Source organism: Rana temporaria, chromosome 2, assembly GCF_905171775.1.
Source record: "Rana temporaria chromosome 2, aRanTem1.1, whole genome shotgun sequence".
NCBI lineage: Eukaryota > Metazoa > Chordata > Amphibia > Anura > Ranidae > Rana > Rana temporaria.
Window position 1 is genome coordinate 512,776,311 of NC_053490.1, and position 22,271 is coordinate 512,798,581.

The 22,271-nt window shown below is 44.4% G+C and overlaps 1 protein-coding gene across 3 annotated transcripts in view; it reads left to right on the plus strand.

The window, feature by feature from the left end:
• DSCAM (DS cell adhesion molecule) overlaps positions 1–22,271 on the plus strand; it is a 712,133-nt gene that overhangs the window by 325,968 nt on the left and 363,894 nt on the right. For all 3 annotated transcript variants that reach the window (XM_040338983.1, XM_040338982.1, XM_040338984.1), the window contains exon 9: positions 2,306–2,584. In XM_040338983.1, the coding sequence (XP_040194917.1) occupies positions 2,306–2,584 (279 nt within the window). The remainder of the gene's footprint in view (positions 1–2,305; positions 2,585–22,271) is intronic.

Here is a 22,271-nt window from a genome sequence, read left to right on the forward strand (position 1 = left end):
AACCCATAGACTTGATGGCATGTACCCTACTTTTGCAGAAATGTCCTATTCAAGTATATAGGATACTGCAAAGGCATGGGCAGCACTACACTTGTTTTTGTCGACCAGAATGTAAAAAAAATGCAGGAGGCTTCTAGGGGAGGCAGAAGCATCTAATGCCCTTCTGCTAATGCTAAATACCAGGCCGTACTGATAAGCAAAGTTCTGCCTCTTTGTCCTTATTCACAACTGAGGGCTTTGTAGCTCAAAGCTTCAATACTTTCAACAGGCCAAATCCCATGCTTTTAAATTGTCCCTGTTCATATTTGAGCATTCAGATGTCTGTAGCTCAAAGCCTGATGTGCCAAAAAGATACACAAAACTACTTTTGAAGTAAAATGGGAAGTTTCTGGCCACATTAATTTCAAAACGACAACACACAACAAAAATATATAACCGTCTATGGGCCCAAAAAATTGCAATCCTGCCCCAAAGAGGCTTCTGTACAGCACTTCACGCCTAAAAATGCACACAAAACGCACACAAAGGTGATTCATGGGCCAATAGGAATGTCTGGGGTGCAAATCAGAGCTTTATCTATTGGAAAGGCCCAGGATTTGGTCATAAGACCAGGACCTCCCTCCTTTTCTTTTCTTTTTTTTTTACTTGAATTATTAACCCAATGTTTAAGATTGACCAGTTACACCTTATTTTTACTCTAAACCTAAACCTAACACTTAAGCTGTTGAATTACAACACTATCCCTTACCCCCTAACCCTGAACCTAAGCCCCAAAACAAAATTATCCACTCTAGACCAGTATTTGTCTTCACTTTAACCATCCAGTTGCAAGACTGGTGCTTAGAACTCTTGAGTCTGCACCAAAAACTACCTGTGCTCCAATGACTTTGCCAAAAACAATAACCAAAAATATAAAGGTTTATGACTGCCAAATTTATACTTTTAAATATCCACTCTAAAGTAGTAAGGCAGGATTTCAATCACACTAAACCTTAATAAACAATATTAATCACATGAATGGTGAAATAACAATCGCATGATAGGTTTGTGCATAAAAAATGGGTAAAGTCTAAGGGCCAGATCCACGAAGAAGTTACGACCGCGTATCTATTGATACGCCGCGTAACTTCTAGTTTGCTCCGGCGTATCTTTGTTTTGTATCCACAAAACAAGATACGCCTGAAGCTGGGCTAGATCCGACTGGCGTACGTCTTAGTACGCCGTCGGATCTAAGGTGCATATTTCCGCTGGCCGCTAGGTGGCGCTTCTGTCGATTTCTGCGTCGAGTATGCAAAATAGCTAGATACGCCAATCCACAAACGTACGTCCGGCCGGCGCATTTTTTACGTTGTTTCCGTAAGGCTTTTTCCGGCGTAAAGTTACCCCTGCTATATGAGAAAAAACTTAATTTACATCGGGTCAAGACGTATTAACATAAAACACGCCCCCATCTCATCCTTTTGAATTGCGCGCCCTTACGCCGACACAGTTTCACTACGCTGCCGTAACTTATGGCGCAAATTCTTTGAATATACGGAAAATACGCTGTAAGTTACGGCGGCGTAGTGTATCTGAGATACGCTACGCCGGACGGAACAATGCGCCGCGCTACGTGGATCTGGCCTTAAATGTGAAATGTTGAAAATTATGAGAATCCATGTGTAGGAATCACAAACCACCTCATAGACAAGTGTGCCAGTTCCCTTACCAAATGGTAATTCTCTAAGAGAAATCATCCAAATGGGGGGGCCACCACTCAGGGTACCACTGACTCCACCGCCTCCTCGGTTCTTCACTGGTTATTCAAGGGCAGCACCTCAGAGACATAATGGGTAGGAGAAAGGACAAAGGACCATAGAGTAGTATGCTAAAGCCACTTCCTTCATTAAAAGCAGATATACTCACAAAGATTACAGAGCAACACAGGCAAAATGCACCACACCAGGGTTCAACAGGGGTATACAACATCATAGGCTACTGGCCTTGCCCTACGCGCGTTTCGTCTGATGCTTCAGAAGAGGGTCTATAGGCATCCGTTGCACCAGAGGAAAAAAAATGCACAAATATTTCTGTGATTATATTAGGATTTCAATCACCCAGATAGAGAGAGCCTGGTAGAGAGATTACCCACCTCCACCCTTCACTGGTCCTGTTGTGACTTTATTATTAATGCCGTTATTAATACAATCGCTTCTTTTTTTTCTGTTACAGGTATGTGTTCTTTGGACCAAACTGGAATCCTTACCACTTTTGTTTATGGTGGATCTGTTGACATGATCTCTTTCCTTATTTTTTTTTTTTGCAGTTCCGCCATTCATTCAGCCATTTGAGTCCCAAAGATTTTCCATTGGACAGAGAGTGTTCATCCCCTGTGTTGTGGTCTCTGGCGATCTTCCCATCACAATCACCTGGCAAAAGGACGGCAGGCCGATTCCGGCCAATCTCGGGGTGACCATCGACAACATTGATTTCACCAGCTCTCTGCGGATCTCAAATCTGTCTCTGATGCACAATGGAAATTATACCTGCATCGCTCGGAACGATGCTGCAGCTGTAGAACACCAAAGTCAGTTAATTGTTAGAGGTAAGTACAGGCACAAAACATCACAAAACGGAACTTGCACCTACTTGGCAAGGTCTGCCTGTTTAGTTCATCCCCCACCCCCCCCCCCCCTTGCAAAAATGATGCATTAAACTTCAGAACAAACTGTTGATAATAAGTTAGATAATTACCTTTCCCCTGACTTCTGCCCAGGTGAGGGTGATGTCATCCTCCTTCTGATGAGATCTGGGGAATGTAGAATGGCCCAAATCCTACAAGAGGACAAATCTGCACTGTGCTTGCAGCATCTTATCATGAGATTTGGGGAACTCTACAATTGTCAGGATCAGGGCCGGATTAACATAGGTGCTGATGGAGCTGCAGCTCCAGGCCCCTTTCTCAAGATAGGCCCATTTGCCCATAAAAATAAAAAAATCTGAAAAAATTAAAAAAAAGATCGACTTTGGGGGTTGTAGCTTGACGACCAGAGGTCACAGAAACACCACATTTGGGGGGTAGGCAGTTGAAGACCTGCCCAACAGCTGGTCAAAATATGGGACAGCTATCATTTATGGTTCCGGAGATACAGGCCTGCTTGCACAGCCTGTCAGAAGCTACATTCAGAGCGGCCAGTATAAATACAAGCTGACACTGCAGCAGACTGATAGGATCACAGTGCTTATAATAATTATTTGTATATTTCTCATGATAATTAAACCCCTTGCCACCCAGGCCAATTATGACACTTCTCTACTACATGTTAAAATCATCATTTGTTTTTTTGCTAGAAAATTACTCTATGGTGGTATTTGCACTTTTTATGTTGCACGGTATAGAGCTGCACGATTCTGGCTAAAATTAGAATTTCAATTTTTTTGCTTAGAAGATAGATCACGATTCTCTCACGATTCTTGCAGGGTGACATCATCTTTCACATTAAAACAAAAACAAAAACAAAATGGGCTAACTTCACTGTTTTGTTTTTATGGTTTTTATTATTCATTGAAATGGGCAAATGCCGTGTGACATAAAATATTGCAGCAATAGCCATTTTATTCCCTAGAGTCTCTGCTAAAATATATATAATGTTTGGCGGTTCCAAGTAATTTTCTAGTAAAAAAATATTGCTTTTTAACTTAAGAAACAAGTGTTGGACTTTAAGTGGTTACATTTCCTGCATTTACACACAGAAGTTTGATCTAAGAAGGAAGTTGGTTACAATGTTTCATGTTGTTACAAACTTGGGGGATTTGTTCTTTACACACAGAAGTGTATCCCTTTGATCTAAGAAGGAAGCAAACTCTGCATTGGAGATCGTCAGGGGGGTTGAATCGAAATCATGATTTTTTTTAACCATTAATTGTGCAGCTCTAGCACGGTATTTGCGCAGCAATTTTTCAAACTTGTTTTTTTGGAAATAAACTGTTTCATTCATTAAAAAAAAAAACACTAAAGTTAGCACGATTTTTTTTGGTATCCTAAGCGATGCTTTAAATTTTTTTAGGTTACATGTTTAGAGTTACAGAGGAGGTCTAGTACTAGAATTATTGTTCTCGCTCTAACAATCGTGGCGTATGTAACCTGTGTGTATCTGGCTCTGATACTAGCCAGTGCCTACCCAGCCACTGACTAGTATCTCTCCCCAGCCTGTCCCCACACACCCTCTCACCTGTGGATGGGGGAATCACTCCTGCAGTGGTGTTGTGTTCTGCCAGTGCGTACAATGATCAGTGTTGCTAACTATAGCTGGCAGTACTCATTTAATTTTGTGATTACTACTGTGATGTATAGAGGAACATAGGGGATCTCAGCTACTCTAAATACAGCACAAAGTGTCCCTGAAAATATTTTTTAAATGTTGGCAACTATGCACTTAGGCACTGCCCAAGGGCCCCCGCCCACCGGGTCAGTAGGGGGCCCCATGAGAGGCTTCTGGGATCCTGTGATATTAAAGCGATAGTAAACTTTTATGACATTACTACTTTTTAGAGGCCCTGGGGTAGGTTATGCCACAACGTACAAGTATTCACAGCATATTAGCACATTAGGGTACACTTAAATTTTCAGACTGAGCCCTCCAGTGCTGCGCTGTGATGAATCCGGCGGAGCCCGGGCGCTTCCATCTTCACACGGTCTTCCTTCTGGGTTCTGTACCTTTGGTCACTTGCCTTGGCCGGGCTGCGTTGATGTCATTCCCACGCATGTATTTATCATTTATAAAAGGCCCCACCAAAATCCTCAGCACCAGGCCCATGATGTTCTTAATCTGGCCCTGGTCAGGATCTCATTGGAAAATATGGTGGCATCACCCTCTGCATTATGGAAGCCGGGGAAAAGGTAAGTATATCATCTTACTTTTTCTCCAGGTGTTTTTTTTTTTTTTTATAATCAGGTTTTTATTACATTTTTGCAATACATAGAGAGAAAAAAAAGAGAAATGTGAAATATTGCAATATTGCATGTGAGGTATGTTTGCAAGTGAGGGATGATCAAAATACACTTTCCATACATATAAACAGCACACAGGCTGTCTAAGCATTCAAATTACAGATAAGAATGTTCATTGACATCAGAACATGAGAAAGGTAAGGACTATTATAACAGAAACATCGACAACCAGTGCAATAATAATTTTAAAACTCGTCAAATGCAATGTGACTCTGTTAAGAGAGGTAAAGCAGAACAAACTAATCTTAAAGACTAAGGCCGCGTACACACGATCTGTCCATCCAATGAGAATGGTCTGATGGACCGTTTTCATCGGTCCAAACCGATCGTGTGTGGGCCCCATCGGTTAGTTAACCTTTGGTTAAAAAAATAGGAACTTGCTTTCAAATTGAACCGATGGACGCCTAACTGATAGGTCAAAACCGATCGTTGGTATGCAAAAGCATCGGTTAAAAACCCGCGCATGCTCAGAATCAAGTCGACGCATGCTTGGAAGATTTAAACTTTTTTCAGCACATCGTTGTGTTTTACGTCACCGCGTTCTGACACGATCGTTTTTTTAACCGATGGTGTGTAGGCACATCAGACCATCAGACCATCAGTCAGCTTCATCGGTTAACCGATGACAACGGTCTCATCGGATGGACTGATCGTGCGTACGAGGTCTTAATCTTAAACTAAAAGTAAAGCCAGGTGAGTGGGCTCCTTAAATAATCATCAATACCGGTCCTCTGGACTACTACACAAAGGGTGGCACAATGAAAAATTAAGCATCAGATATCTGAGTGGCATAATATATCCAGCCCGCCCATATATTCCTAAGTTTGTTAAAGATTTTAACAAACAATACAAAAAACACCAATAGAAAAGGACATACAGAACATAGCTACATACAAATGATGGAACCAACAAGGATCTCCCTGTACAAATTATAATGAACATTCCTGACATGAAAAAGACATAAATTGCTCCATGAGATGTCAATGCATAACCATTTTTGTGTATGATATTCTAGTTATCTATAAACATGTCACCAATACCAAGAATTCGGGGCCTTCAGAAGTACTCGTAATCTGATTTCTGATTGTTCCGCAATTCATGTAATGAATGGGAATAGGAGCCGACCACCCAAGTCAGCTCACAACCCCATGGCCTCCGTTTGTTAGGATTTAGTTAAGGGGGTGACTAAAGAAGAAAGGAAAGGGTAGGGAACAAGGTGGGGGGGGGCGATGAGGTGTACACTTGGGATAATGTTACTTCTGGTAACAATATATGGTATATTAAATCCACAATGCCCATAGATTGCACCATCAAAAAGAATAATGAACAGTAGAACACAAGCCAAATGCTATCTTGTATCAGTTTTTTATCTTTCTTTTTTTTTTTGGTGCCCCGTGTGAGGAACTTGTATCAGTTCTTGATACAGCTGAGAGTATCGATATTCAAACCAGGCTTCCCATGTATCCTGATTTTTAACCACATGCACCCAATGTTTTATTTCCATTATCTCCCTTTCGTTTCCAATCAAGTAATGAAGAACAAACAGCCTGTTTCCAAAAGTGTGGAATGAGAGATTTTGCTGCTTCGAGCAAGTAGGGGGTAACACTTTTCTTATAGAATTTAATAGACGAGGGGGTATCGTGAAAGAGGGATTGTAAGGGGGTGCTGGCAATTGGTCCAAGGGTAATTTTTTTTAATCCACAGGTAATTTCCTCCCCAAAGGCCTTAATCTTATGCCGTGTACACACGATCGGATTTTCCATCGGAAAACCTTGGATGGTTTTTCAGACGGAATTCCGCTCAAGCTTGGCTTGCATACACACGGTCACACAAAAGTTCTTTGAACTTTCGACTGTCAAGAATGTGGTGACGTACAACACGAGCCGAGAAAATTAAGTTCAATGCTTCCGAGCCTGCGTCGAAATGTTTCCAAGCATGCGTCAGAATTTTGCGCGTCTAAATTGCTACAGACGATCAGATTTTCTGATAGGAATTTTTTCCGTCGGAAAATTTGAGAACCAGCTCTCAATCTTTTTTGGGCGGAAATTCCGACAGCAAAAGTCCGATGCAGCATACACACGGTCGGAAATTCAATTCAAAAGCTCACATCGGACTTTTGCTGTCGGAATTTCCGATCGTGTGTACGGGGCATTAGGGTAGTACCACCAAAGATGTAGGAACATGCCCCTCTGATTACAGACCTACCAACAATGAGAATCGGCAGCTGGAAATATCTGTGCCAAAAAGGATGGGGTTTTATACTATCTAGTGAGGAACTTCTAGGAAGACTCTTGAGTACGAGTGCTAATGGAAACTACATGTGTCAATTGAAGAAGTATCTGGGTTTGAGAGGGAGTGAATTCCAGACCCAGCTCTTTTTCCCAGTCTTTAATATAATATGGGGTAGATGCCAAGTTAAAGAGGGCGTAAACCCTGATGGGTTTTACTTCCTCTTTGTTCCCCTGCAAACCCTGCAAAGTAAAAGCATAATGGGCTAGTATGCATCGCACTGCCACTTACCTGCAAACAAAGCCTGCAGTGTCCCTACTGGTGGCTGCATCCATCTTCTGCCCTCTTCCTTTCCGGGGCCGCGGATTCTGGGTCTGTAACTAGCCGGAGCCACGTTCTGTCAGTCACGGCACATACGAGTGAAGAAACAGCACAGAGGTCCGTTTCATGGGCACAGTATACAGGAAATATCTCCTAAATGGCGCACGTTTAGGAGATATTTCCACTACCTATAGGTAAGCCTTATTATAGGCTTACCTATAGGTAAAACTTACAAATGTGGGTTTACAACCACTTTAATGTAGCTTTTTAGCACGGGGAGGGGCCAAACTAAATAAGTAGGGCCTTCATTTGAGTTCAAGGTCTGCCTTAAAGTGTATGTCCAACCAAAACGTATTTTTTTACTCTTGAATTCTAAAAGTTAAGCCCCCTGGTGACAGTGGTTTCACAGGAGAGGAAGTGAGTGTAAATCTCCAACATGGACTTTTTTCAATTTTTTTTTTTTTTTCCAGTAGAATTTTTTTTATTCTTATTTTTTACAGGTAGTTCTATAGTGCCATCAATTTATGCAGTGCTTTACACATACAGGGCCAGATTCACAAAGAGATACGACGGTGTATCTACAGATACACCATCGTATCTCTGACGTAAACTGGTCCTATCTATGCGCCTGATTCATAGAATCAGATACGCATAGATAGGGCTAGATCCGACAGTGTTACACTGTGTTACACTGTCGGATCTTTTTTTAAATTTAAAAATGGCGCCGGGGGCGTTCCCGCTGATTTACGATAAATAATATGTAAATCAGCGAGATACGCAAATTCACGAACGTACGCGGACCCGTCTTAGTGTTCTTACGTCGTTTCCGTAGCGGTTTTCCCGTCGTATACTTACCCCTTCTTTTATCAGGCGCAGCCAATGTTAAGTATAGCCGGCGTTCCCGCGTCGAATTTGAATTTTTCTACGTCGTTTGCGTACGCCGATTCACGAACACGCGCGTCGCAAGTCCCGCTCACGTCGCAACCACTGACGTCCTAGTGACGTCAGTGGGAGCAATGCACGCCGGGAAATTCCACGGACAACGCATGCGCATTTAAATCGGCGCGGGAACGCGCCTGATTTAAATATGACACTCCCCTAGCCGCGGAATTTGAATTCCGCTGGGGGATTTAGGATCCGCCGTCGCAAGTTTGGAGGTAAGTGGTTTGTGAATTAGCCACTTGCCTCCTAAACTTGCGGGAGAGGATCTTAATTCACGTAGATCGAGCGGATCTATAGATCCGCTGAGCTACGTGAATCTGGCCCACAGTATATATTGTAAACTCACACCAGTCCCTGCCTTCAAGTAGCTAACAATACAAGGTCCCTATTTCACACACTAAGGCCAATTTAGACAAGAGCCAATTACCCACCAGCATGTCTTTGGAATGTTAGAGGAAAACCAGAGTACCTGGAGGAAACCCACGCAGGCACAGGGAGAACATGCAAACTCTGTGCAGGTAGTGCAGTGGTTAGAATTTGGACCAATGACCCTAGTAGGGGGAAGGCTAGAGTCCCTGTCACTTCAACCAGTAGAAATTAAGATCAGTCAGATTGTGACAAGGTGCAATAGCTCTATTGAGGCTCAAGCAGGGGGCCCAGATTTGGGGATTTACAGGTATAAAGCCAAATGAACAGTCCAAAAACTTTCAACATTGGTTCACAAACCTAAATACAGAACACCTGATGCATTTTGGGTGCTCAAAGACCTCCTACCTTTTCCAAGGCTTACATCGTAATGGGTAATTATGAGGACTCACGACTGGTGCACATCACCAGGAACTAATTATTTACTGTGTAGGGATTGTGTATAGTCAGACTTTTGCTGATCCACGGATTCTGACTACACCCTATGATCTCCATACAGCAAATAATTAGTTTCAGGGGATTTGTTCCATCCTTGAGTCCTCTTAATTATCCATTATATTTTAAAGCCCTAAAAAGGGGGAGGACTTTAACCACGATACACATTGTATGTAATCTATATTGTTCTTTGTGAACCAATATTAATATTAAATGTTTGTGGACTCTCACTGTTCGTTTGGCACTCTGGACTTCGTACATGTGATTTTTTTTTATACATCACTGTGTGTCCTTTCATATTTTCCTTAAAGCGGAGCTCCACCCTAAAGTGGAACTCACGCTGATCGGAACCCTCCCCCCCTCTGGTGTCACATTTGACACCTTTCAGGGGGGAGGGGGGTGCAGATACCTGTCTAAAGACAGGTATTTGCACCCACTTCCGGCCACACAGTCTCGGGCAGACTGCGGGCAGAACGTCACCTCCCGTCCTCCCCCCGTTGTGCTCTGGGAACACTCGGCAAAAGCATCGGTTCAAAACCCGCGCATGCTCAGAATCCAGTCGACGCATGCTTGGAAGCATTGAACTTAATTTTTCTCTGCACGTCGTTGTGTTTTACGTCACCGCGTCGGACTCGATCGTTTTTTTAACTGATGGTGTGTAGGCACAACAGACCATCAGTCTGCTTCATCGGTTAACCGATGTAAACGGTCCTTCGGACCGTTCTCATCGGAGGGACCGACCGCGTGTATGCGGCCTAACAGGCCAAGCATTGGCGTTTCACCCAAACTACTTCTGTCACCACCCTAAGCATTTGTAATATTTTATTGACAATGTTGCTTGAAGTTATGTATAATTGGACAATGTATAATTATCCAGGAAGGAGGCGCCCTCTAGTGGATTTTCATTACCAGTACATGGAGAACTTGCTTTTACCGGTGACACCAGTCAGGCCTCGTACACACGACCGTTTTCCTCGACAGAATCCATCAAGAAACTTGGTGGCAGAGCTTTTTTGCCGAGGAAAACGGTCGTGTGTATGTCTTTCGTAGAGAAAACTGTCGTGAATCTCGACGAGAAAAAAAGAGAACAAGTTCTCTTTTTCCTCGTCGGGAGTCTCAATTTCCTCGTCGTGTTTCTCATCGGGCTGGTTTACGACGAGAAACGCATTCGTGTGTATTAGGGATGTCCCGATACCACTTTTTTAGGACCGAGTACAAGTACCGATACTTTTTTTCATGTACTCGCCGATACCGAATACCGATACTTTTTTAAAAATGTATCCATTGGTCCCCAAATGCAGCTGTATGTCCCCAAATGCACAGCACCTGCAGGGCACTAAATAGGAAAGCTGCTGGGCCTGCATTCCCCAGCGAATGACAGCTTAGTCAGGCTCTGGTCTTACAGGGCATGAACGATTCTGACTGACACTGCATCTGCTGTGAAAATCATTTGCCCAATGAACCCTGATGGATGAGTTATTATGGCACACTGATTAACTGCAAGAAAATAGCTGCCCCCCCTTTTGTTTTATGGGTGGTAATTTTAAGTTTTTGCTTTGGGGGTTTCCCAAAGCACAGCTTGTCCCTGGCTATCCGTTTTTGGAGCTGCTGATTGCAGCACACTGCTGCATTGTTTGAAAGAAAAATAAAAGTGAAAACAAAAGTGGAAGAATGGTGTGCAATGTAAACATATTATATCACTCACACACATTGTCCTGTTCCCATAGATAAAGTTAGGTCTATTATATTTATATATGATTAAAGCTGACCTGCTGCTGGTCACTGCTGTAGCCTCTGCGTCTAATTCATCAGCGCTCGGGGGAACATACATACCAGCTTTCATTTGAATAGCTGTGTGTTCCCCGCCGCGCGTTATAAATAGCCCCTCCCCCTTGTCCAGGCACTTCGACAGACAGATCACCTGTCCAATCCTGGGACGGGGGGTTATCTGTCTATCAAAGTCCCTGGACAAGGGGGAGGGGCTATTTATGACGACGTGCGAGGTGGAACACACAGCTATTCAAATGAAAGCTGGTATGTATGTTCCCCCGAGCGCTGATGAACTAGACGGCGGCAGCAGCAGCAGAAGCAGCTCTCCTCCATTAGTGGTATGTAGTAGCCTGTTTTACATACCGGAGGACTGCTCTGCTCTCCGCCTCCTCAGTCCGCTCTCCGCCTACTCGCCGCCCCCTCTCCGCCCACTCAGTCCGCTCTCCGCCTGCTAGCCGCCGCTCTCCGGCCCTTTCAGTCTGCCCTCTGCCTGATAGCCACCCCCTCTCAGCCCGCTCTCCGCCCCTTTCAGTCAGCCCTCCGCCTGCTAGCCGGGTGAAAAAAAAAAAGTATCGGATCTGGCATCGGGAGCATTTGCGCGAGTACAAGTACTCGCGCAAATGCTCAGTATCGGTCCCGATACCGATACTAGTATCGGTATCGGGACAACCCTAGTGTGTATGCTTAGAAACCCACGCATTCTAAGAATAAAGTATGAGACGAGAGCGCACCTTCAGTAAACGTAGCGTTCGTAATAAAGATAACACATTCGTCACGCTGTAAAAGACTGAAAGCGCGAATCGTCTCTCACCAAACTTTTACTTAACACGCAGTAACATGAGATTAGCAAAAGCAGCCCCAAGGGTGGCGCCAGTGGAATCAAACTTCCCCTTTATAGTGCCGTCGTACGTGTTGTATGTCACCGCGTTTGAGAACGACGAGATTTTGTCTTGACAGTGTGTACGCAAAGAAAGCTTGACAAGATTCTCGACAAGCCTGACAAGGAACTCCTCGAGGAAAACAACGTTTCTTTTACGACAAGATTCTCGGTCGTGTGTACGAGGCCTAAGACTTGGGCTACATGGAAGATTTGTGGTCACGCAACTAACATTTCTAAAATGGATCTCTTTGTTTCAATCACATTTAAATTTAATGTGAGCTGCCGCACAAGTGAGTGTACCATTGTGTGATTAGTACCCACGTTCGCACAATGACATAAATCGTATAGCAGAAACTATTAGCAGTGATCTTCTTTCGTCTCCTCCATAGACTTGAATGTGAACAGAGGATAGTGCTTAATTAAGAGGTCGGCTGTTGATGGATAATTCCCATTCCATGGGTGCCAATTGTCCTGAATTTGTGGGTACTGTCCCGGAAAACCTAATCCTCCAACCCTCCATTGCTGCAACCCAAACCATGTCCAGGGATCACAGCATCAACCTTATCTATTGTTAGAATATGGGTGGCAAGTGGGCAGTACATTGAGGTGAATCCCCGTCTCTTGATGATTGCCCAACAGTCTCCTGCAATGAAGAATGATTCTCTGAGATATGAAGAGGAACTTTAGTTCCCTTGATTTTCGGCCCTGCCCTCCACACCCCCTCCCCCATCTCTGAGGGGTTTTAAACATATGGTGAGTTTTCGAATTTCCATACTGGGCACAACATTATACTGGGCACAACAGCACAACATCACATGTGGACCTTACCTAGGGCAGTCTGTATACCAAGGGGATTAATGAAATCCGGGGACATATTTTTTTTTTTTTATTGGCAAATGGTAAACTATTTTATACACATATTTATTTTCCTCAAATTATATATGAAATTTGCACCCCCCGCCAGACTTTTAGCACTCCCTGAGTCCCTTCCACTAGTAAAGTAGTACTGACCAACTTGATTCCTACACTGACCTACCTGACTACTACACTGATCTACCTGATTCCTACACTGGCCACTACACTGAACTACCTGATTCCTACACTGACCACTAAACTGACCTACTTGATTCTTACACTGACCACTAAACTGACCTACCTGATTCTTACACTGACCACTACACTAACCTACCTGATTCCTACACTGACCTTCCTGATCACTACACTAACCTACCTTATCTCTACACTAACTTTCCTGATTCCTACACTGACCACTACCCTAACCTACCTTATCCAGGTGACTTCACGCTCCTATTTGAAAGGAGAGCCAGGGCCAGGTGTCCGTCCGAACACCGGGAACTGCGAGCAGCAGGGGGTGGGGTGCTCAAATGACCTCACACCCCTACTCGCAAGGAGAGACTGGACTCGGTAACTGCGAGCAGCAGGGGGCGGGGCGCACGTGACGTCACGCCCCTAGTAGCGGCCCGTGAGTGTAAATCTTCCCTGTGGTGAGGAGCAGGGGGCGGCGCATTCACGCATGCAGCGTCACAGGTTGCTAGGGAAACCCGTGGTCCCAGCAAACCAACGCTTGCTAATGCATGACACCACCGCCCGATCCCCACCCACCCCGTTTGTAAAAAAGAAAGTGATATCGGCGTATAACACGCACCCACGATTTCCCCCTGATTTTAAGGGGAAAAAAGTGCGTGTTATACGCCGATAAATACGGTACATCTATATAGATCAGACCAAAATGAAGGACAAATGGGAAGGAATGAGGGACAGAGGGACATTGCTCCAAATCAGGGACAGTTGGGATCTATGGCTACCAGGTCAGCAATGGCAGAATAAATACATCCAAGGCTTTTTTTCTCAGAGTATAGGTGCAGCAACTCAATCATGCCCCGTGCACAAACAATTCACTTTTCCCTGTCCTGTGCTCAGTGGGAGCAACTAATGGAATCAGATCTTTGGGAGCTGCTGGGAGGCAAGCTGTCACTTGTAAACACAGAAGCCGGACCAGCTGATACAGCTGTGATTATAGGTCTCCCTTAAGGCTCGGTTCATGCTGGTGCAATGCGGGAACCACTGCGATACCTCTACAGGTTCCCACAATGCATCTGAATCGTAGGCAGTTCACATGACACTCCCAAATCGGTTTGCAGAATGCAGTGAGAAACTGTGGAATCGGATCACATGAGTCTAAACATCCATGCAATCCGATTCCAGTGCCGACCAAAAAAAGGGCCCTGCACCATTTTGGTGCGAATGTGATGCGATTTCAGCAATGCAAACTGGCTGAATTTGCATTGCACAGACATGTGCACATCAATGCGGTGCAAATCACTTGCTGTGTCCGGCATTGTATAAGTGGTAACCCAGCCTAAAGCTCTTCTTTAGTAGTTGCCAGCTGTCCAGCCTCTCAGTGACAGCTGGAGACAAGTTATGCAGTGCCAGAAAAGAAGAAAAGGGAAGGGTGATGGTAAGGTTTGTATGGTCACCTTGTGACTGTTAGTAAATTAAGCTGTGTTTTCTATAAATCATGCGCTCTCAAAAATCCATTATCATTTTTTTTAATTTCCTTTGCACATAGTTAGGTATACAAAGTAAACAAAGCTTTATTTACCAATACTTCATTTGCAAATTTACATACAGTTTGCAAGGTGAGCATGTGCTTTATTGGGTGAACTGTCACATTTAGTAAATCAGCCCCATTGCATTTCTGCAGTAAGGCAGACCTACTACATTACATTTTGTATTGGGATTTATAAAAAAATTGATTTGTTAAAATGATAAGAGATGAACAAGCTTTCTATTTATGAGGCTCAGTTTTTAGGTTAGTCGGTTATTTTTCTGGTGGTGTGTGCTTTGCAGCAGCAGATCTCTTTTAGTCTTTCATTCCCACTGATAAAATGTGACAGTTGCTGCAGAGAATGATCTTCCAGCAGTTTGGAGATTCATTTTGACAGTTTTCTCTTTTTTATCTGTTGTCAGTGATTGCTTTTATACCTAGACTGCTGCAACGTTGTTGTTTTTTACATTGCGTATCCCTCCAATATACATCAAAGGGTGTTCATCAAATATTCCCAAAACTGGCCTGTCTGTGGCCAGTGTATGTCTGAAAATGAAGGCAAACCTTTCACCGGTAACATTTCCAAAAAATAAAGGCACTATATACAGTACACAGTGGGCCAGATTCAGAAAGAGATACGACGGCGTATCTCCTGATACGATACGCCGTCGTATCTCTGAGTTCCGTTCGTCGTATCTATGCGACTGATTCATAGAATCAGTTACGCATAGATCTCCCTAAGATCCGCCAGGTGTAAGTGACATACACCGTCGGATCTTAGGCTGCAATCTTACGCTGGCCGCTAGGTGGCGCTTCCGTTTGTATATGCGACGAATATGCAAATGAGGAGTTACACCGATTCAGAAACGAACGACCGCCCGGCGCTTTTTTTTTTACATCGTTTGCGTTCGGCTTTTACCAGCGTATAGTTACCCCTGCTATATGCGGCGTATCCTATGTTAAGTATGGCCGTCGTTCCCGGGTTGAATTTTGAATTTTTTACGTCGTTTGCGTAAGTCGGTCGCGAATACGGATGGGCGTAATTTGCGTTCACGTCGAAAACAATGACATCCTAGCGACGTCATTTGGATCAATGCACGCTGGGAAATTTAGCAGACGGCGCATGCACAGTTCGCGCAATTTAAATTCTACACGCCCCCTAGCCGCAGAATTTGAATTCCGCCGGGGGATTTACGATACGCCGCCGCAAATTTAGAGGCCTAAAAAACTTGCGCCGGCGGATCGTAAATCAGATAGGTTACATGGATCTAAAGATCCGCTAACCTATCTGAATCTAGCCCAGTGTGTGTGTGTATTTTATATATATATATATATATATATATATATATATATATATATATATATATATATATAAAATATCTTTTTTATTCTTCTTCTTATAATACAAGATTTTTTTTAGCACCAACAGCTCTTTCCAAAATCAAGGTAGACACTACAGTGACAATACAATTTAAAACAAGAGGATTAGAACAGCCCTGCTCATGAGAGCTTACAATCTAAAGAACAAATAAAAAGGGGTACATATAAAGGAAGAAAAGGTCTAATATGAGGAAAGAGACAGTTAGGAGCTGAGACAATGCAGATTATAGCGGCACCATACATTGAAAGAACATTTCAGGTGGTGGCCAAAGTTTGACGCATGAAGGCTTTTTCTTTTCACCAATCTCTAGCTCCCTCCAGTGGTTTGATTTTATATAGTAGTATGTAGTAACTTCAGTTCTCATTCTCGTGCCCTCTGCCTGAAAGTAAACGTTCAGGGATTTTGTACGCCATTTACTTTAGACTAAAAAAATTAAAATGAAATAAAATTTAAAAACAGTTTTTATTTTTAAGCCATGTAAATAAAAAGTATATAAATAAGATGTTGCATCCTCTTTGTAACTTTTTTGTCCACATAGGTATCTATCCTTTTACAGCCTGTTTAATAAACAAAAAAATAAACCTTTTTGGGAGCTAAAATCTTTTGAATTATAATTGATCTCCTGGGCATCAATAGTGCCCCAAATCTCACCCTGGCACTCCGAAATAAATGCCCCACCAATTTATAGCTAGATTCACGAAGGGTTACGCCGGCGTATCAGCAGATACGCCGTTGTAACTCTGAATCTACGCCGTCGTAAATTTAAGCGTATTCTGGAAACCAGATGCGCTTAAATTAGGCTAAGATACGAGCGGCGTAAGTCTCCTACGCCGTCGTATCTTAGGGTGCATATTTACGCTGCCCGCTAGGTGGCGCTTCCTTTGAGTTTGACGTAGAATATGCAAATGACTAGATACGCCGATTCATGAACGTACGTGCGCTCGTCGCAGTAAAGATACGCCGTTTCCGTAAGAGGTACGCCGGCGTAAAGATAAAGCTGCCCCCTAGGTGGCCTAGCCAATGTTAAGTATGGCCGTCGTTCCTGAGTCGAAATTTGAAAATTTTGCGTCGTTTGCGTAAGTCGTCTGTGAATGGGGCTGGACGTAATTTACGTTCACGTCAAAACCAATACGTCCTTGCGGCATACTTTGGAGCAATGCACACTGGGATATGTACACGGACGGAGCATGCGCCGTTTGTAAAAAACGTCAATCACGTCGGGTCACCAATCATTTACATAAAACACGCCCCCCTCATCCTCATTTGAATTAGGCGCGCTTACGCCGGCCCCATTTACGCTACGCCGCCGTAACTTAGGAGGCAAGTGCTTTGTGAATACAGCACTTGCCTCTCTGACTTACAGCGGCGTAGCGTAAATACGATACGCTACGCCGCCTGAAAGATGCGCCGCCCTACCTGAATCTAGCTATTAGTCTCCAATTGCAAGTGCTCCCAGCATGCTGGTTCCAGGTCACTGGCTCAGAAAGCACTGAAGCCAGATGGTTAGGATAACAGCCAGGCAACTAGCATTGTTGACAGTGACAGCCCAATCATTGTACTTGTGACAGGATTTTGCTAAAGCTGAACTACAGGTGAAAATAAGAGCCTAACTGCAGGGAAAAAAATCATTCCCTTCCTAACAGTCGATTCCCCTGAGGAAGGAGACCCAATGTGGCTAGCTGCATGGCACAGGAGAGGAGTGAGCACTCATGAGGTCCACGCTAGGTGCTCGGTGGAACCCCATTTTGTCACTAGGAGTGAGGTGGCAGAGGTACACTAGACTGATGGATAGGGAGGGCATGGGTTCAGCAGTGTCCCTTCTAAATGCAACGTATGAGAAATGTTGCGGGTTCCAGAACTGTGGCTTATATTTATGATAACAGAATTATGCACATTATGTATCTCTGTATCTTTTTGAAACGCGTTGGCCATTCTGGGGTTTTTTATTGCTCTCACTCTGACATTCGTGAGTAAGCTCTGTTGGGCGGAGTGAAACATGTGGGGGCTTGGCCTTTTAGGGGTCCAGGCTGAGACTGCCATTCACTATCACACAGCAGGCTTTCACTTGATGTGCAGCTTCCGGGACACCTATCACTCTCTATCATTGCCTGAAGCATAGACAAGCTCCCTTCCCGGGCAGCACTCACATCGGTGGGCACAGGACTTCATTCCCACTTCAATTCAGTCTCACACACATATCTAGTTTGTACTGACATTTGCAGTGTTATGTCACGTGTAGTCCAACCATGATATACATAAGCATGTGCACCCTGGGCTTGCGCTTGCATTTGCGCATGTGTGGCAAGGGGGGTTATGGCAAATGAATTTTTTTTTTTTTGTAATAGTATTTTTTAATACTTTTTTTCTTGTATTTATTTTTACTTGATTGCTATCACAAAGGGTTTATAAACCCCCATGTGATAGCATTGGGCAGGTGACAGGTACTCTTTATGGAGACATTAGGGGTCTCCCCTGCCCTTCACACCATCTAATCAAGCACAGATCTGCTTGATTAGATGTTTCCCCTGGCTGTGCCGGTGTTCTATCGAATAGTGCCCTTCGTCAAAAAAGTGCCCGCGCATGCGCAGAATGGAAGGGCACTCAAGTTGATTTCCCGATTAACTGGCGTGATGTCACCATAGCTCATGTGCTCATCGTAGGAAGCTTTTTTTATGGGAGATACCATTTCACAGGCACAATTTAAAGCAATACAAAGAGCAGAGGGACACCGTAGTTGTCAGATTGTGCCTCGCTGTTGCAGGGCGGGGTTTTGTCTGAACTGGACCTTCAGCATACTTTGATGACAAATGCGAACATATGACAAATACGGTGTCCCTCCACTGCTGGCACAGCATTCAATTGTGGCCTTCAAATGGTATCTCTGGGGGGGGGGGGGGCATTGTTTGTTTGTTTGCCACCGCCCCCACCAGCCACCACTGCTAATGACACTGGCTGAGAAGGGGTTAAATGTCTAGGATGATTATGGGGGTTAAATGTGTGCCTAGCCAGTGTTTGTGTACAGTATATGGTGCTTGTACTAGGGGAAGTAATTGATTTCATTGAGGTAAATCCATTACTTCCCTGCTGACAGGACAGAGCTCTGCCTTGTTTACAATAGATTACCGCCGTCACCCACCGATTGTCCAGAACACACACAGGACAGGGCTCTGCCATTGTAAACAAGGCAGAGCGCTGTCCTGTCTGTGAGAAAGTAATGGATCAGCATCTGCTGTGTAAAATCACAGCAGAGCCAGGTAGTGGGCGACACGGGCACGTGCCCCCCACTAGGGTGACCACGTGTCCCGGATTGCCCGGGACAGTCCTGCATTTTGCAAGTCTGTCCCGGGCACATTCATTCCAGGACAATACAGTGTCCCAGAATGAAACTGACACAGCCACCCCCCCCCCCCCCCGGGCCAATCTGATTCGTTACAGCACAAGTTGATTTTTGGGAAGAGAGGGTGTCCCTGAATGGTAGTTTGGAAATGTGGTCACCCTACCCCCCACCCACAAGTGCCAGATTATGTACTAGGTACGTTATCTGGTGCAGTAAAGCTGCTTTGCTGCAGTATATCTATTATATGGTCGGCAAGCGGTTAATGAAAGCTACACAGTTTGGGCCAGATTCAGGTACATTGGCGTATCTTTGTGCCGGCGTAGCGCATCTCATATGCGCTACGCCGACATAACATTGAGAGGCAAGCTGAGTATTCACAAAGCACTTGCTCCCATATTTACGCCAGCGTAACAAAAATAGGCCGGCGTAAGCCCGCCTAATTCAAAATAGTCAGGTAGTGGGCGTGTTGTATTAAAATGAATCGTGACCCCATGTAAATGCATGGCCGTACGAACGGCGCATGCGCACGCATGCTCAGAATCACGTCGCAAGTACTCCCTAAGATACGACGGCTCAATGCGTACAACGTGAACGTAACTTACGCCCAGCCCCATTCACGTACGACTTAAACGTAAAATACGACGGCTGTTCTGACGTTTCCGACGTCAATACCTTAACATGACTTACCCCTGCTTTATGAGGGGTAAACTTACGCCGGACGTGCGCTTAAGGTAAACGGCGTAGATTACTGCGACGGGCGTAAGTACGTTCGTGAATCGGCGTATCTTGCTCATTTACATATTCGACGTGTAAATCAATGGAAGCGACCCTAGCGGCCAGCATGAATATGCACCCAAGATACGTCGGTCGTAGGAAGTAAAAATTCAGGCGTATCTTGTACTGTGAATTAGGCGCATAGATACGACGGCGCATCCTAGAACTTACGCGGCGTATCAACAGATACGTCGGCGTAAGTGCTTTCTGAATCTGGGCCTTTGTGTTTATCTACAGGCACCCCTTACCTGCATAGGCAGTTTTGGTAAAATTGAACTTACCCTTTAATGAATATGTCACATTATTTATGTTTTTCACATGTGCCCGGAGTTCAGCTTTAAGCTAATCAATAAAGTGCTCTGATTGGTTGCTTTGAGCGGCAGCACTGTCTCACAAACCAATCCCAAGGTGCGAATGGTAGCAAAAATCTTTGCAGTATACGTCTGTTCATAATAAAATTATCCAAAAGAGAAAAAGATTGACTTGTTTCTGGAGCCATTACTTCTCTTTTCTCCGTCTCCCAAGCTGCGGAAAGCTTTATATATGGTAATATGTCTTGACTCTGTTTTCTTCCTGAAGGTATGTGGAGGTCACTGCTAAGCCCAGAGGAACGGAAGCCATGATGGAAATGAGAGTGGTTGCCTAGGAACCACCAACCTTCCATGGCATGTTTCTATTGCAGCAGCCTCACCCTGATGGCTGGAGATTGAGGAGCTGCATTATTCACCTCACGTCTAGCTGACATTTTTTATTTATTTTTTGTTATAGAAAAAAAATGCCAGCTATGCCTGAGAAATGGCTAGCACATAGCTTTAAAGGGTTAGTTCATCTTTACCAAAACACTGCCTATGCAGATAAGGGGCATCTGTAGAGAAAAACAAACTGTGCAGCTCTGACTAAAGTTGAATAATGCCCTTTCTACAGGTGTAGGCCATTTATATACCGTATGAAGTCTGACTGAAATACTATCAGGACGTTGCTAAGTGAGGCCTAGTCATCCCTGCTCACCTCCACCATCACAGGAGTGAGCTCTAAAACACTGAGTCAAGAGCTGGTGCATACGGGGAGAGAGAGAGAGCATGTGTGGGGGTTTAATTTAGAGAAAAAGCTCCCTCCTGTGATGATGGAGGTGATTATGAATGACTAGGCCTCACTTAGCAACGTCCTAGACCTAGAGAGTACCCCAATCGGGCTTCAGGTGATACATAAATGGCCTACATCTATAGCAAGGGCATTATTTAACTTTATTCAAAGCTGCAGTTTGTTTTTCTGTACAGTTGCCCCTTATCAGCATAAGAAGCATTTTGGTAAAGGTGAACTACCCCTTTAACCACTTCCTTACTGGGCACTTAAACCCCCCTCCTGCCCAGGCGAATTTTCAGCTTTCAGCGCTGATGCACTTTGAATGACAATGGCGCGGTCATACAACGCTGTACCCAAATAAACATTTTATAATTTTTTTCACAGAAATAGAACTTTCTTTTGGTTGGGTTTTTATTTCTTGCTAAACAAACAAAAAAACATGGAAAATTTTGAAAAAATAAATGGTTCATAGTTTGTTTGCAAACCGGTAATTTTTCTCCTTCATTGATATGAGCTGATGAGGCGCCACTGGTGAGCACTGATAGGCTGCATTGGTGGACACTGATAGGCACAGATAAGGCGGCACTGGTGGGGACAGATAAGGTGGCACTGATGGCCACTGATGGGGGGCACTGATGGCACTAATTTGGTGGCATTCATGGGCACTGGAAGGTGACACTAATGGGCACTGGTAGGTGACACCGATGAGCACTGGCAGTTGACACTGACGGCCAGCACTGATAGGTGGCTCTGTGGGCACCGATGAGTGGCAATGTGGGCACTGATAGGTGGCGCTGGTGGTCACTGGTAGGCAGCACTGTTATTCACTGGCAGGTGGCACAGATGAGCAGGCGGCTGCTCTCCTTCATCGGGATCGATTTCCCTCTGACAGCCGCTGTTGATCGGCTATTTTTTTTCTCCCGACGCTATCAGTGTGAGGAGAAAAAATAGCCGATTACCATCTCTACTTACATGACATGATCAACTGTCATTGACTGACAGCTGATCACGTGGTAAGGGTCGGCAGTCTCATTGACTCGCTGATCACAGAGTGCGCCACGCGTGCCCTGCAGAGGGCACGCAGGCCGCTCAAGAACAGGAGGACATCCATGGACGCCCTCCTGGCAAAATAGG